This window comes from Trematomus bernacchii, unplaced genomic scaffold (genome assembly GCF_902827165.1).
Source record: "Trematomus bernacchii unplaced genomic scaffold, fTreBer1.1, whole genome shotgun sequence".
Lineage (NCBI taxonomy): Eukaryota > Metazoa > Chordata > Actinopteri > Perciformes > Nototheniidae > Trematomus > Trematomus bernacchii.
The window spans coordinates 550,245-562,787 of record NW_022987558.1 but is presented as its reverse complement, the minus strand read 5'-3'; the positions used below and the strand labels follow the sequence as shown (position 1 = coordinate 562,787).

The 12,543-nt window shown below is 39.0% G+C and overlaps 1 protein-coding gene across 1 annotated transcript; it reads left to right on the top strand.

The window, feature by feature from the left end:
• Positions 1-319: 319 nt before the first annotated feature.
• Positions 320-11,123, top strand: ceacam1 (CEA cell adhesion molecule 1). The gene is made up of 15 exons (XM_034123934.1): positions 320-519; positions 715-1,005; positions 2,166-2,447; positions 2,983-3,246; positions 3,846-4,121; positions 4,719-4,970; positions 5,318-5,593; positions 5,947-6,198; positions 7,194-7,469; positions 7,739-7,990; positions 8,093-8,368; positions 8,486-8,737; positions 9,352-9,639; positions 9,910-10,167; positions 10,727-11,123. The coding sequence occupies exons 1-15, from the start codon at positions 474-476 to the stop codon at positions 10,813-10,815; spliced, it is 3,630 nt and encodes a 1,209-aa protein (XP_033979825.1). The 5' UTR covers positions 320-473; the 3' UTR covers positions 10,816-11,123.
• Positions 11,124-12,543: the final 1,420 nt, after the last annotated feature.

Here is a 12,543-nt window from a genome sequence, read left to right as displayed (position 1 = left end):
GTCAATAGTCATATATAGCCATAACCTTTTGTGTATCATATATTCTATATTTGGTTCAGTTTTTTCAGTTCTTGCCCTTGGTTATCCAGTTTGTTCCTCCTGTATTGAGGATGTGTTGTGTTAGCCCACAGTATACTTTGTATAAGAGAACCACAACTCCACTGAGCAGGTCCTTGCTCTTGTTCTTATCTGGTTTGTTTAAAGTTGCAGAACAAGTGAGGTTTACAGTAAATTGCCACACCTTGTTAGGGTTGGTGCTGGGACCAGGGCAAAACAAGGTGTGGCCATGACTGGGTGGTGGCTCAGTGATGGTAGGGGTGAGCATTTATGTGAATTGAAAGCTTGAGCAAAGTAGAGCAAATATTTGCTGATAAAAAGGTGACTGTGATCACCCGATTATAATTACAACAGCCAGAGTCAAGTCCATTCAGTTGGCAAGGAAGGATCTAACAAAAAAGAAACTGGAGATTAACATGGATGTTCGGGTGGTGTTGCTGATCTTGGCCACGACGATAACAGGTAAGGCTGATTATTTAGAACTTGATTTCAATGTATATGTCTTATTCTATTAACCCATTGGTAGCGAGTCTCCAGATCCTAATGATATACAAGTTTTAAACATGCTGCTTTGTGTTAACTTTGAATCTTATACTAGAAATATTGGTGCATGGATAATAATTACATTTAATTTAACTAAATGTTTTCTGTTTCTAGCTACGGGGAGCCAGCAGATATCTGCCTCAAGGAACCCGTTACCAGTGGGCAGCAACGTCACACTTTTCAGCCAGGACCATGTCAGAGCAGGAACGTGGATCTTTGACAATACTTTGATTGTCTTCATAGCTCCGGGAATTTTAAACATCGCCAACTCTTGGAAGGACAGGGCTACATTCAATTCAACCACTTCATCATTGACTATAACATCAGTGAAGCTAGAAGACTCTGGAGAGTACACATTACAGGCAATTGATACCTTTACTGCTAAGTTAACACTGTCAGTCCAAGGTAAGGACACCGTTTTTGTGTTTACTCCTTCCTTAATATACTTTCTCACACTCTACGTATCATAAATAAAGCTTAATCTTAAAAAACATACATAATCAACCTTTCATGTATTGTATTGAAAGACCTAATAACATCGTTTTTAAACAGCAATCAGCATGGAGTATTTGTATATTTCAATGTCTACTTCAATGTTTGCCAAGTTTTTATTTGCAAATACAAGTGCAGTACGTGATCTGTAGCCATTACGGTCACCTTGCATTTGACTACAGCGAGTAGAATGAGTCAGCTTTGCTCGTGTCCTAGGGTTTAGATCTTCAAATTAAATAAGTAGGACATTTTGATTTACATTTTGTTGTCTGAAACAAGACTACAAGTGTTCAGCTATCCGAGGCTTTACTCAAACTAAATACTAATACCAGTGTCCCTATATTGTTATTATATTTTGCACTTAAAGCAATGTACATCTGAGGCTGATTTAAAGATATTCAGGAATAAACCAAATTATTGGACAAATCAAATTGACCTAATGATGGAAATAGGTAACATATTTAGGGACAAAAAGTGATTGCACTATCTTCAGGTTTATATTAATGTATGTGCAAAATGTATTGGCAATTGATCCACTAGATGATGAGATGTTTTAGTTTGACCCAAAGTGGTGGGCATTGAGGCCAATATATGGTGCAGGGATGACATTTTTTGTAGGCCGACTCGGAAGTAAGCCTTGCACTAATTTCATCGACGAGAAGCCAATGGATTATTGCAGAAAAAAAGTTTGGGCCTTGGCATTAATCAGACTTAAGTTCATATCACATGAGTCATATTTCAACCTATGTCTACTATTTAGAATCAGAATCAGAATCAGGTTTATTACCAGGTAGGTTTACACGTACGAGGAATTTGACTTGATGTCATGGTGCATACATAAAAAATAACATAAAAAATTATTAGAAATAATGAAAAAAAAGTCAAATATAGCAGTATTTACAGAATGGAATAAAAAGGAATAAAATATGGAATAACATTTGGCCGTAATAACAAAAAAGAAAACAGATATTGTGTACATGTTAATGTCTTCATTGAGAACATCTCTTGTTTACTACAACCCCACATTTCCATAAAACCTAACAAATAGCTTGTTTATTTCTTTTTTTCCACAGTGCCTATTTCCAATGTGTCTCTGACAGCAAGTGCCACTGACCTGGTGGAGTTCAATGACACAGCAGTGCTCACATGCTCTGTGCTCAATGGCACGTCCCTGTCTTATGTTTGGATGAAGGGCAGCTCAGAGGTGGCAGCGGGAGCGAGAGCACAGCTCAGCGATGGAGGCGCCACTCTCACCATCGTCGGGGTGACACGATATGATGAGGGGTCGTACAGGTGCAATGTGTCCAATGGTGTGAGCGATGCTATCAGCCCCCCTGTTCACCTCAACATATACTGTGAGTATATGTAATAATAGCCTAGTTTATGTATGTTGGGAAAATACTAAATGTACTCTTCCAATATCAGAGTAGCACATGATAACAAAGGTATCCCAACTGTAGCTGTGTACATAACAGGATGTATGATTACCTAGAAGAGCATCAGGACTGTTTTAGGCATGTGACAGCTATGTGATTAACATGATGATTCAGCCTCTATGGAGATAGACATATGACAAGCATGCTCATTTCTGAGGTGGGCCTTAGCTAATCTGAACTAAACATTGTATACTGCTTTGAACCGGTATTCCTCCATCTTGTGACTGTGTAACTCCCTCTCTTGTATATAAGCATGGGAAGGACACTGTTTAGGAACTAGTTGTACCAAATGCTCTGTGATGACTACTTCCATTCTTGCAAGGATAATAAATACATGTATCCTGATATTGAAGCTCAAGCCGGTGACGAGTGATATTTTTCTAACAATGTAAAATAAACTTCAATCACTCAACGTCAACCGGTTACAACAATTTCCCTTTTCTTGCTTCGTCAGATGGTCCCAGTAACACAACAATGACAGTCACGCCCATGAGGTCCGCCTACATAACGGGATCTAACATCACACTGTCTTGCTCTGCGGAGTCTAAGCCTCCAGCGGGTGTCCAGTGGATGTTTAATGGGGTGAACCTAAATCACTTTGGCCAAGAGCTTCAACTGGAGATGGTTGCAGAAAACAAGTCGGGAAATTACCAATGCATACTTCACAACACAGTCACGTCCAGGTTCACGAGCAAAAGTGGAATGATCAGGATTTTGAGTAGGTTTTGGATTCGTTTTTCAAGTATTTGAGCTAGATTAAAGGATTGTTGCTGTTAGTTTACCTAAGGGTAGACATAACTAGCCTAGCTGTGTTCAAAGATAACAAACTCTACCCAACTGCACCTCCAACGCTCAATAATTAAAAGTCTATTTGCCTTGCATGAATACAAATGTAAAAAAAAACATTGGAAGTCAGGGTTATTTGCAAGACTTGAATGTGACTTATTTGAATTCTGCTGTCTCCGTGATGTTGCCACAAAGCCAGCTGAGACTTATATTTACACTTAAGTTATTGAATGTAATAAGCAATGAGATATACAATGGTAATTAGGGACTTTTAGAGATACTAGTGGCAGATTTTCTTAACGAGCCATAGCTTTCTTCCCCGTTTCCAGTATTTATGCTAAGCTAAGATAAACTACTGTTAGACAGATATGACAGTGGTGTCAATATTTTTAATTTTCAGTAAAAAAAAGTAAATACATTAGGCATATACAAAACTATGTCAGGCTATTATTTTAAATATTCTAGTAATATATACCAAATTCATTAGATCAATGTTAATTTGTATTACTAATTTTCTTTCTCTTTCTATAGCACCGATAGCAGCCGTTGTGGTGAATCCAGCAGGTGGACCACCAATACTTCATGAGCAGTACATGCTGCATTGTGAAGTGAATGGATATGTTGAAAACATTCAGTGGTCGAGGAATGGTCAACCAATTACTGCTGACAATACAACAGTCATTGATATGACCAACAGGACACTTCTTCTCAAGCCAGTCCAACTTTCAGATAATGGAGATTATCGGTGTGAGGCTTCTAGTCCTGTGAGCAACATGACCAGCCACCCTTACACAGTCGAAGTAAACTGTAAGTATTTTAAAGGTCACCTATTGTGCAAAATGCACTCTTTCATGTCTTTTATACATAAACATGTGTCCCCTCTGTGTAAAGAGATTCTGAAAGTTTCAGGAAAAAAGCTTTGCTCACTTTTTGTCCTGATCCATTTATATAAAAACCTGTCTGAAAATGAGCTGATCAGATTTTGGCCACTTTATGATGCCATAACGATTTTTTTGGCTTGTGTAACCATTAGCTAATCCACCCCCCCCCACCCTTATCACCTGAATCTCCTCCTAGAGCACCATTGAGTTCTTTTTAACCAAATCTCTCTCAGAGGGGCGTGGGGAGTGGCTCCTTATTTTCATCTAAAGTAACAGACAGAGAATCAGCACTTTTGAAACAGGGCTGAAACAGAGGGGATTATGGGATGCTGCAATGATCTGTTTGGTGTTTGGAGCCAAACACTTCAGAGACATGTTTTGTATATATCTGAGACCTATAATATGTTGATGAAAAACAGTATAATAGGGGACCTTTAATATTATCTCCTGTAGATGCACAAACAGCACATTAATGTATTTTATAAGTATTTTAACCTTTTCAATTTTTTTCTTACTTAAAAAGATGGCCCAATGACACCAGTGATTGCAGCACCTTCCATGGCTCTAACAGGACAAATGGTAACCCTCAACTGCTCAAGTGACTCTCATCCACCCAGTCACATAAACTGGTACTTCAATGGATCCCTGCAGGCTACCACCTCAGAACTAGTGATTGGACCTCTGACCTTCAATATGAGCGGGCAGTACACATGCATGGCCCACAACAACATCACCGGCAAAAACAGCTCAGCTGACACAATGCTCACACTTTTGGGTAACTAAGTATACAATAATATGTTGAAGATTTTTGAAGGGAGGCCCTTCTAGCCTGGCTCTATCCAAACGTAGCAAAAACTAGCTACCTGCACTTCCAAAACTTCAACTTTATTTTAACATTTGCTTTTGCCAGTAAGTCTAAGAAGTACTTTTCATATCTTTTGGATTTAGCCAGGCTACATGTTTTTGCATGATCCCAACAGGCTATGCTAAGCTAAGCTAAACAACGTGTGGCTGAGAGGGCTGCCAATGACCCCATTTACAAGATGTCTAAACCAGGCTACCAATGTATTATACATATTTTCGAGTTTAGCCAGCATCCTTTTGTTTTCTGTCTTTCCACAGCTCCAGTGACTATGGCATCAATAAAGATTGTTGGAGCTCAGCCAATCATGAACCACACTTTCACTCTGAGCTGTGAGACAGCTGGAAGTGTGCATTATATTGGCTGGATGTATAATTTGTCCCAACTGCATGCTGATAACACAAAAAACCTCTCAATGGACAACGCAACCCTCACCTTTAATCCTGTCACAAACGCTGACAATGGGGACTATAGATGTGAGGCAAACAACGCACTCAGCCACTTTGTCGGCCCCATCTTCTCGCTGGAGGTTTACTGTGAGTACTCACTTTGCAGTTTAGCAACATGTTCACCCCTTTTGACGGGGGAGAACTTTTTGGACCTGTCACAAACGTAGTGAAAATGTGATTCAACCAGAACCAAAGAAGTAACCCATCCAAAACACTGTAATACTGCCGTTTAAAATATAAATGAATGTAAGAAATAATTAACTTGTGAATGACGTGAGACATAACACAGTAGATCTATCATAAAATTCTGACTGAAATAACCTCAACATCAGATTGTTGGTGTCAGGTTAACCGAAAGTGGACCTCTCTGATCATGAACAGTTCTGCGTTGTAAGAATGTCTTTATGAAGGTGATTTTAAGGTAATATCTCTGTGTTTAGATGGCCCGCACAAACCAACTATCATGGGACCAAGTTTCTTAGGAGCTGGAGACAACGCCCCTTTCAGCTGCTACGCATCATCAAACCCTCCCAGCTCCTACAAATGGTTTTTCAATGGTTCTCTAGTTTCCAATACATCTGAGTATGTCTCCCCTCCTCTTACCGAAGACATGAGTGGGACTTACACCTGCATGGCCTACAACAACATCACCGGCAAAAACAGCAGTGCAGACAAGATGCTCACTGTTTTGGGCAAGTAACATGTACAAAAAAAACAGTAAATGTTCGTAGAAATGCTAATTTGTTTGGCATGATTGTTGACACTCTGTCTGTTCAACATGAAGCTACAGCCGGCAGACACTTAGCTCAGTTTAGACTCGAAACAGTTCTAAACAGCTAGCCGATCTCCATCCAAAGGTAACGCCATTTGACTACCAGCAATTAAGATATTTATTTCATACAAATTAAACAAATGAGTAGTCAGAGAGCCTTATATGTGCTACTAGGCACATTCTTTAAAGTGGACCTATCATGCTATATTATAATAATATAGTGTAGGACAATACCTACAGTATATAAAGCATATTTATACTTTTTTTTTTTCAAAATACCAAACAGATCATGCATTTTAGCCATGCCTCATTTTGCTCAATTTGCACTTTTTTACCCCTGTTTTAGCAAGGGCTGATTCTGTGAGAACAGCACCATCTACAGGCCTGGCATATGTACTACAGCGTCTCCAGCGCTTTCGAACGGCAATGGCCGTGGCTGTCTCCTCCTGATTGGTGGAGTTGGCCCAATAGCCGTAGCGCCACTGTCCTGACGTCAGGACAGTGTTCAAATCTGGATCAGTTTTGATCAGATCCGTTGCAGCCCCTTTTTTAGAGATTTGGGTATGGAGGAAAATAGAGAGGGTTGTGTTTTCGGACACTTGGTGAGTTCCCTGGAACACCGGGGACACATATTCATGTATAAAAGACGTACAAAAGTGCATTTTGCATGATAGGTCCCCTTTAATTTGGATGGATCCAGGCTCGCTGTTTCTGCCTGTTTCTTATCTTTATGCTAAGCTAAGCTGAGCTAAACATATTGGGGAATAGTATGTTTTCATGGAAGAAAGCAAATGTTTCCCAAAATCTCAAACCAATGTTTATTTACTGCACAAATGAAAATCACTAAAACATATAGCCAATGTTTCATACATTTCTTCGAGTGCCGCCATCTTTTTATTTTCTCTCCCTCGATAGCTCCAGTGACTATGGCATCAATAAAGATTGTCGGAGCTCAGCCAATCGAGAACCACACTTTTACTCTGACCTGTGAGACAACAGGAAGTGTGGAGTCAGTTATCTGGATGTATAATTGGTCCCCACTGTATGCTGACAACAGAAGAAACTTGTCAATGGACAACACCACCCTCACCTTTGATCCTGTCATGAAATCTGACAATGGGAACTATCAGTGCATAGCATCCAACCAATTCAGTAGGAACTACAGTCATATCTTCTCGCTGGATGTTTTTTGTGAGTATTCATCGTGCATTTTATCCCAATCCCCCTTTGACATGGTTGGGCTTTTTCAATCCATCAAAAAGAGAGAGATTAAATCAACACTTTGATTATATATATATTTTTTAATCTGGAAAATGTAACCAAATAATTAAACATCCAATTGTTGGTGACAGATTATCCAAATGTGGACTTCGGCGGAGTTCTTTGCATAAGGCATTGACAGTCATGTGAGAGTTTTCTTTTCAGTAAAGGTGATTTTAAGGTTATGTTTGTGTGTTTAGATGGACCAGAAATGCCAACTATTATGGGTCCCAATGCTGCTAAGAGAGGAGACAACGCCACATTCCGCTGCTACGCCTCATCAAACCCTCCCTGCTCCTATGAATGGTTCTTCAATGGTTCTGTAGTGTCCGATACGTCTGAGTATGTCGCATCTCTTCTCACTGGAGAATCGAGTGTGATGTACACCTGCATGGCCTACAACAACATCACCGGCAAAAACATCACTGCATACAAGATGCTCACTGTTTTTGGTGAGACTTGGACTGCTATTTTACAGTTCTGTTATATGTTATGCAAAACAGGACATTTGGCACTGGAGAGACCTAAATAACTGTTGCTTTTTTTCTTATCAGATCCAATAGAAGATGTACAAATAGAAACATCAATGAATCCTGCCATAGTAGGTCATTTTTATAACCTAACGTGCAATGTGACTGGAACTGCTGAGCATTTTTACTGGATGAAAAACGGTGAGCTTCTGCATGAAGACAACAGAACTGTTTTCTACATGGATTACAAGATAGTCACTTTCAACCCGCTTGAACTAAATGATACTGGACTGTATCAGTGTATGGCTCTCAATCCTTTTTGGAACAAGACAAGCCCTTCTTACATGCTTCTTATGAACTGTGAGTAACACTGAAGTGACAAGTATTAACTGACCATTTTTTAAATCTTAATTCATAGTATTTGTAGTTTCTAAATGTTGGTACCACGAGAGCCTACTTTCTTTCTTCCTGTTGCAGATGGACCAGAAACACCCATGATTGATGGTCCAGCTTTTGCGGAGACAGGACAGTCGGCTGTCTTTACCTGTTCTGCCAAATCAGTGCCTCCGAGTCACTACAGCTGGTGGTTCAATGGCTCCAGCGTGGCCAATTCTTCTGTGTTCACAACTGACCCTTTGTCTTTCAATATGAGTGGAGAATACACCTGCATGGCCTACAATAATGTGACGGAAAACAACAGCACTAACTCCAAGATGCTCACAGTCATTGGTAAGAAAAACTCAGCATCTCATATTGTATTACAAGCCTAACTTCCTACTGTAATCTATATCTTTTTACATATAATATTAATATGCCACTATAATGCTCATTTCCAGGTTCTTTGTATTTTGTGTTTCTACTGTGACATGTTTACATGCTTTAATGTTCAAAAAGGTCTGTAAAGACTGCTGTAAAGCTCTTTTCACCCTCTGTCTGAAACCAGAGCCAGTCTGCTCTGTTAACTGGCCAGCTTTATTGTGATTGGTTAATCGCTTAGAGATGTCCCGCCCCTTAACCTATCACGTACAATGTGTTGAAGCGCTAGCCAATAGAAGCGCAATTGTTAAATAGTGATGTCACTATGTTATGGAAGTAAACAAAAGAGTCCAAGGGAGACCATTTACATGCACATTAACCTATATTACACACTACAGGAAAGGGACAAACCCAAAAAGCCTAACATATTTAAATATACTTAACTGCTTTTGTTCTGTTTGAATGCTAAACTACATTTAAAAGTAGAATGTAATCGTATCTAATGGGTTTGACTTCTTCAATGCATGTCATGTGACTGTACAACTGATGACATACTGATTGATTCCTGCTGTGTTCTCTTCCCACAGAGGCAATATCATCAGTGATGATCAGAATCACCACAGTTCCAATAAACTTAGATGTCTTCACTCTCACCTGTGACGTTTCTGGGCCTTATGACATGATCTACTGGATGAAGGACAACATGCACCTCAACATGACAAACTCCACAGCAAACCCTCTCATGTCCTACCACATTAATAACAACATCCTGTACTTCACTCCGGTGAATCGGATTAATGACGGGACATATGAGTGTGTCGCTACCAATCAGGCTGGTCAACACAAAAGCCCCAAATATATGCTCCTGGTGAACTGTGAGTTGGGTGGATTTGGCAAAAACTTTATATAAGTTAGGCAAATATGCATTAACAAAATGCAAAAGTGAATATATTGTAATATGTATTGGTAATAGTGATTTACTATAACAGTAATTTTTACACATGCCATTTTACCAGGCCACAACTTTGAGCGTTAAATAATGCAAATGTAGACTTTTAAAAAGTAGCATTGTGTGCCAAGCCAACACATTTTCTACCTTTTTAGTGTACCTTATTCTGACCAAGTCTCTGTCTCTGTGTTTGCAGACGGCCCTCTGAATGTGATGATCTCTGGTCCAGATAAAGCAAAGGTTGGCAGCTCTGTGTCGTTGACATGCTCCGCTGAAACTCAGCCGGATTGTGACTTCCTCTGGTTCTTTAACAATCCGTTATTACCGAATGTAGAGGCCGGTCCTGTTATCACTTTCTCTGTGACGAAGGAGAATGAGGGAATCTACGTATGCAAGGCGAGGAATCCTGTGACCAATATCGAAATGTTCCAGTACAAAACCTTCATGGTCATTGGTGAGTGATATGATGAGCATATGAGCACTTGTTGACTTTATATGGTATGACATCCATCATTTTGCTATTAAAGGTAGGGTAGGTAATTCACTTCAGAAACACTTTTTGTTATATTCCATGGAATGCTTTTAACATCCCGATATTAATGAATAAATGAAATGCTTTGACAATAAATATATACAAATATTTCCTCTGTGGAAGCCGTGGCGCTGTAAAAAGCAAGTCCAATTATCTGCCTCGTCCCGCGGCAGATAACTGGATGGCCTACCTGCCTGTCAGCCTTCCATCTCGTGCACAAACTTATCTCGTGCCCTCATTGGTCATGTGCGCGTTCGTGTGTGTTGGAGGAGGGGCTCTGTAAGAAGTCTGAAGGAAAGGGCAGATTTTTTTCGGTTGTTTACTTTCAAATTCTAACTTACTCGAGCTGGTTTCTCCATTCTTACCTACCCTACCTTTAATGACTTCAGAATATGTGCTTTACAATTACAGATACCTCCCGTTTTACTAAATGCAACATGTGATTTATTTGTTGTTGTTTCCGTCCCTTTCTCCCTCTAAGGTCACGCCTCTGCCCTCCACTTCCATTCCCGAGGCGTTCTGATGTTGATGGGTGTGTTTGCTTTATCTTTCCCTGTGCTGTTCAACTGAGTCCTTCACATTTTGTCCAATTGCTCCCTCTACAGTCTTAACACTAACAGTCATATTATAAAATGTATGGAAAGGTCCTACATAGTCAATTATATGATTTGAATGTTATCAGTTCTTGCGTTTCTTGTTGTTTTGAAAGGCAAAGATGATTTGGAAAGCGTGACTGACTTTAAATTAAGTTACATTTTGTTGTTGGATATTTATTTGTATTAGATTTGTATTTGTTAACGTGCAATACATTAACACAGACATTTAAAGGGGAAATCATTTTAATACTGTTTAGGGTTTTATGTCAAATGTATCATTGTTAGTAGGTAAAGGTGGTGTGTTATTGTTACTGGTCTTTATTATAATTCAATAGTTTAACAATTCCTCTAATATACCTGCATTCTTCACTTTGAACACCTGCAGCTTTTATTGTTTAGTATACAAACTGTAAGTAAATATAAATCTAATCATGCTTTAATTCATAGAATGTTTTTCCTAATCAATAAATAATCAACACAATCAAAATCAATTTAGTTGGGACTTTATTGAGGAGGATACATTGTCTCTGTGCTTATTCAGAAAGATATAGTCATGCAAACATTGTCAAAAAGCTACAGCTGTTTTTTTTAATCAAATACAATAGAGAGAAATATGCATGTTAGCGATAAATGTATACATTTTAATTCAGTATTAGGTATTTATAGTACTTCTTTGTTGTTGTTCATATTGGGACACTGGGACCCAAGTTCCTGGTGTTCCCGCCCTTCCTCGGTTTGGAAAACTGTCTGCACGTCCTCAGATTCTTGTTTTTCTTCTTCTGGCAAAATATTTTCCCTTGTGGTTTGAAAGAATCCAGACAGATAATTAAAAAAAAACAGATAATGTCACTAGTAAATCTCTAATCAACCCTTTTGAAGAGTCCCTAATCACCTTTCCATACGAGCCAGTGGAATATACTGAATACAAGACTGATATCACTTATTGTTGTACTTTGTTTTTTAATAAATCTCTAAAACTATAACTCACATTTTCCATTCCTGCCGTTGCGTCCGCCAGACTGCTGACAAAGGCAGCGGGATTTCATCTCTCTTCCTTTTCCTGGGTGCCCCAAATACAGAAAGAGAACAATGGGTTAGGATGAAATGCACTCCACTAAGGCTGTGTTTACATTTAAACCGCTAAATTGTATCACCAAATATTGCTTTTACCTTTACAGTAACAAGCTCTGTTGCGCTGTCTTGGGATGTCGATTGGATTTGCAGTAGTCAGTAGTTCTCCAAAAATAGAGGCTACGATACCATTGATAAAGAAATACAGATCATTAATGAACATGAATGAAATAAAGTAATGCAGATACAACAATTCAATACATATAAATGGACAACTTGTGGAAAATGTGTTTTAAACATCAAAATCACATACCATCTGAGAATTTGCTGACATCCAAGGATTTCTCATGTGTCTCAGGAATACCTTTGAAAATCACAGAATAAAATGCAGAGGATATAAACATACTTTAAAATGAATTTAATAGTATAATACTGAAAAAAGTATACACTACCTTGGCTGTGATCAGTAAATAGGAGCAGGGTGAGAGCCAACAACAAGAACAGTCTTGGTCCCATATTGTAGTTTAGCAAGTCCAATACAATGAGTCCACTAACTTCAGTCCCAGTGAGGGAATACAAGGGATGTTGTTTGTCTCGTGTCTTTATAAAGGCTGGTGTTCAGTTCTGAAAT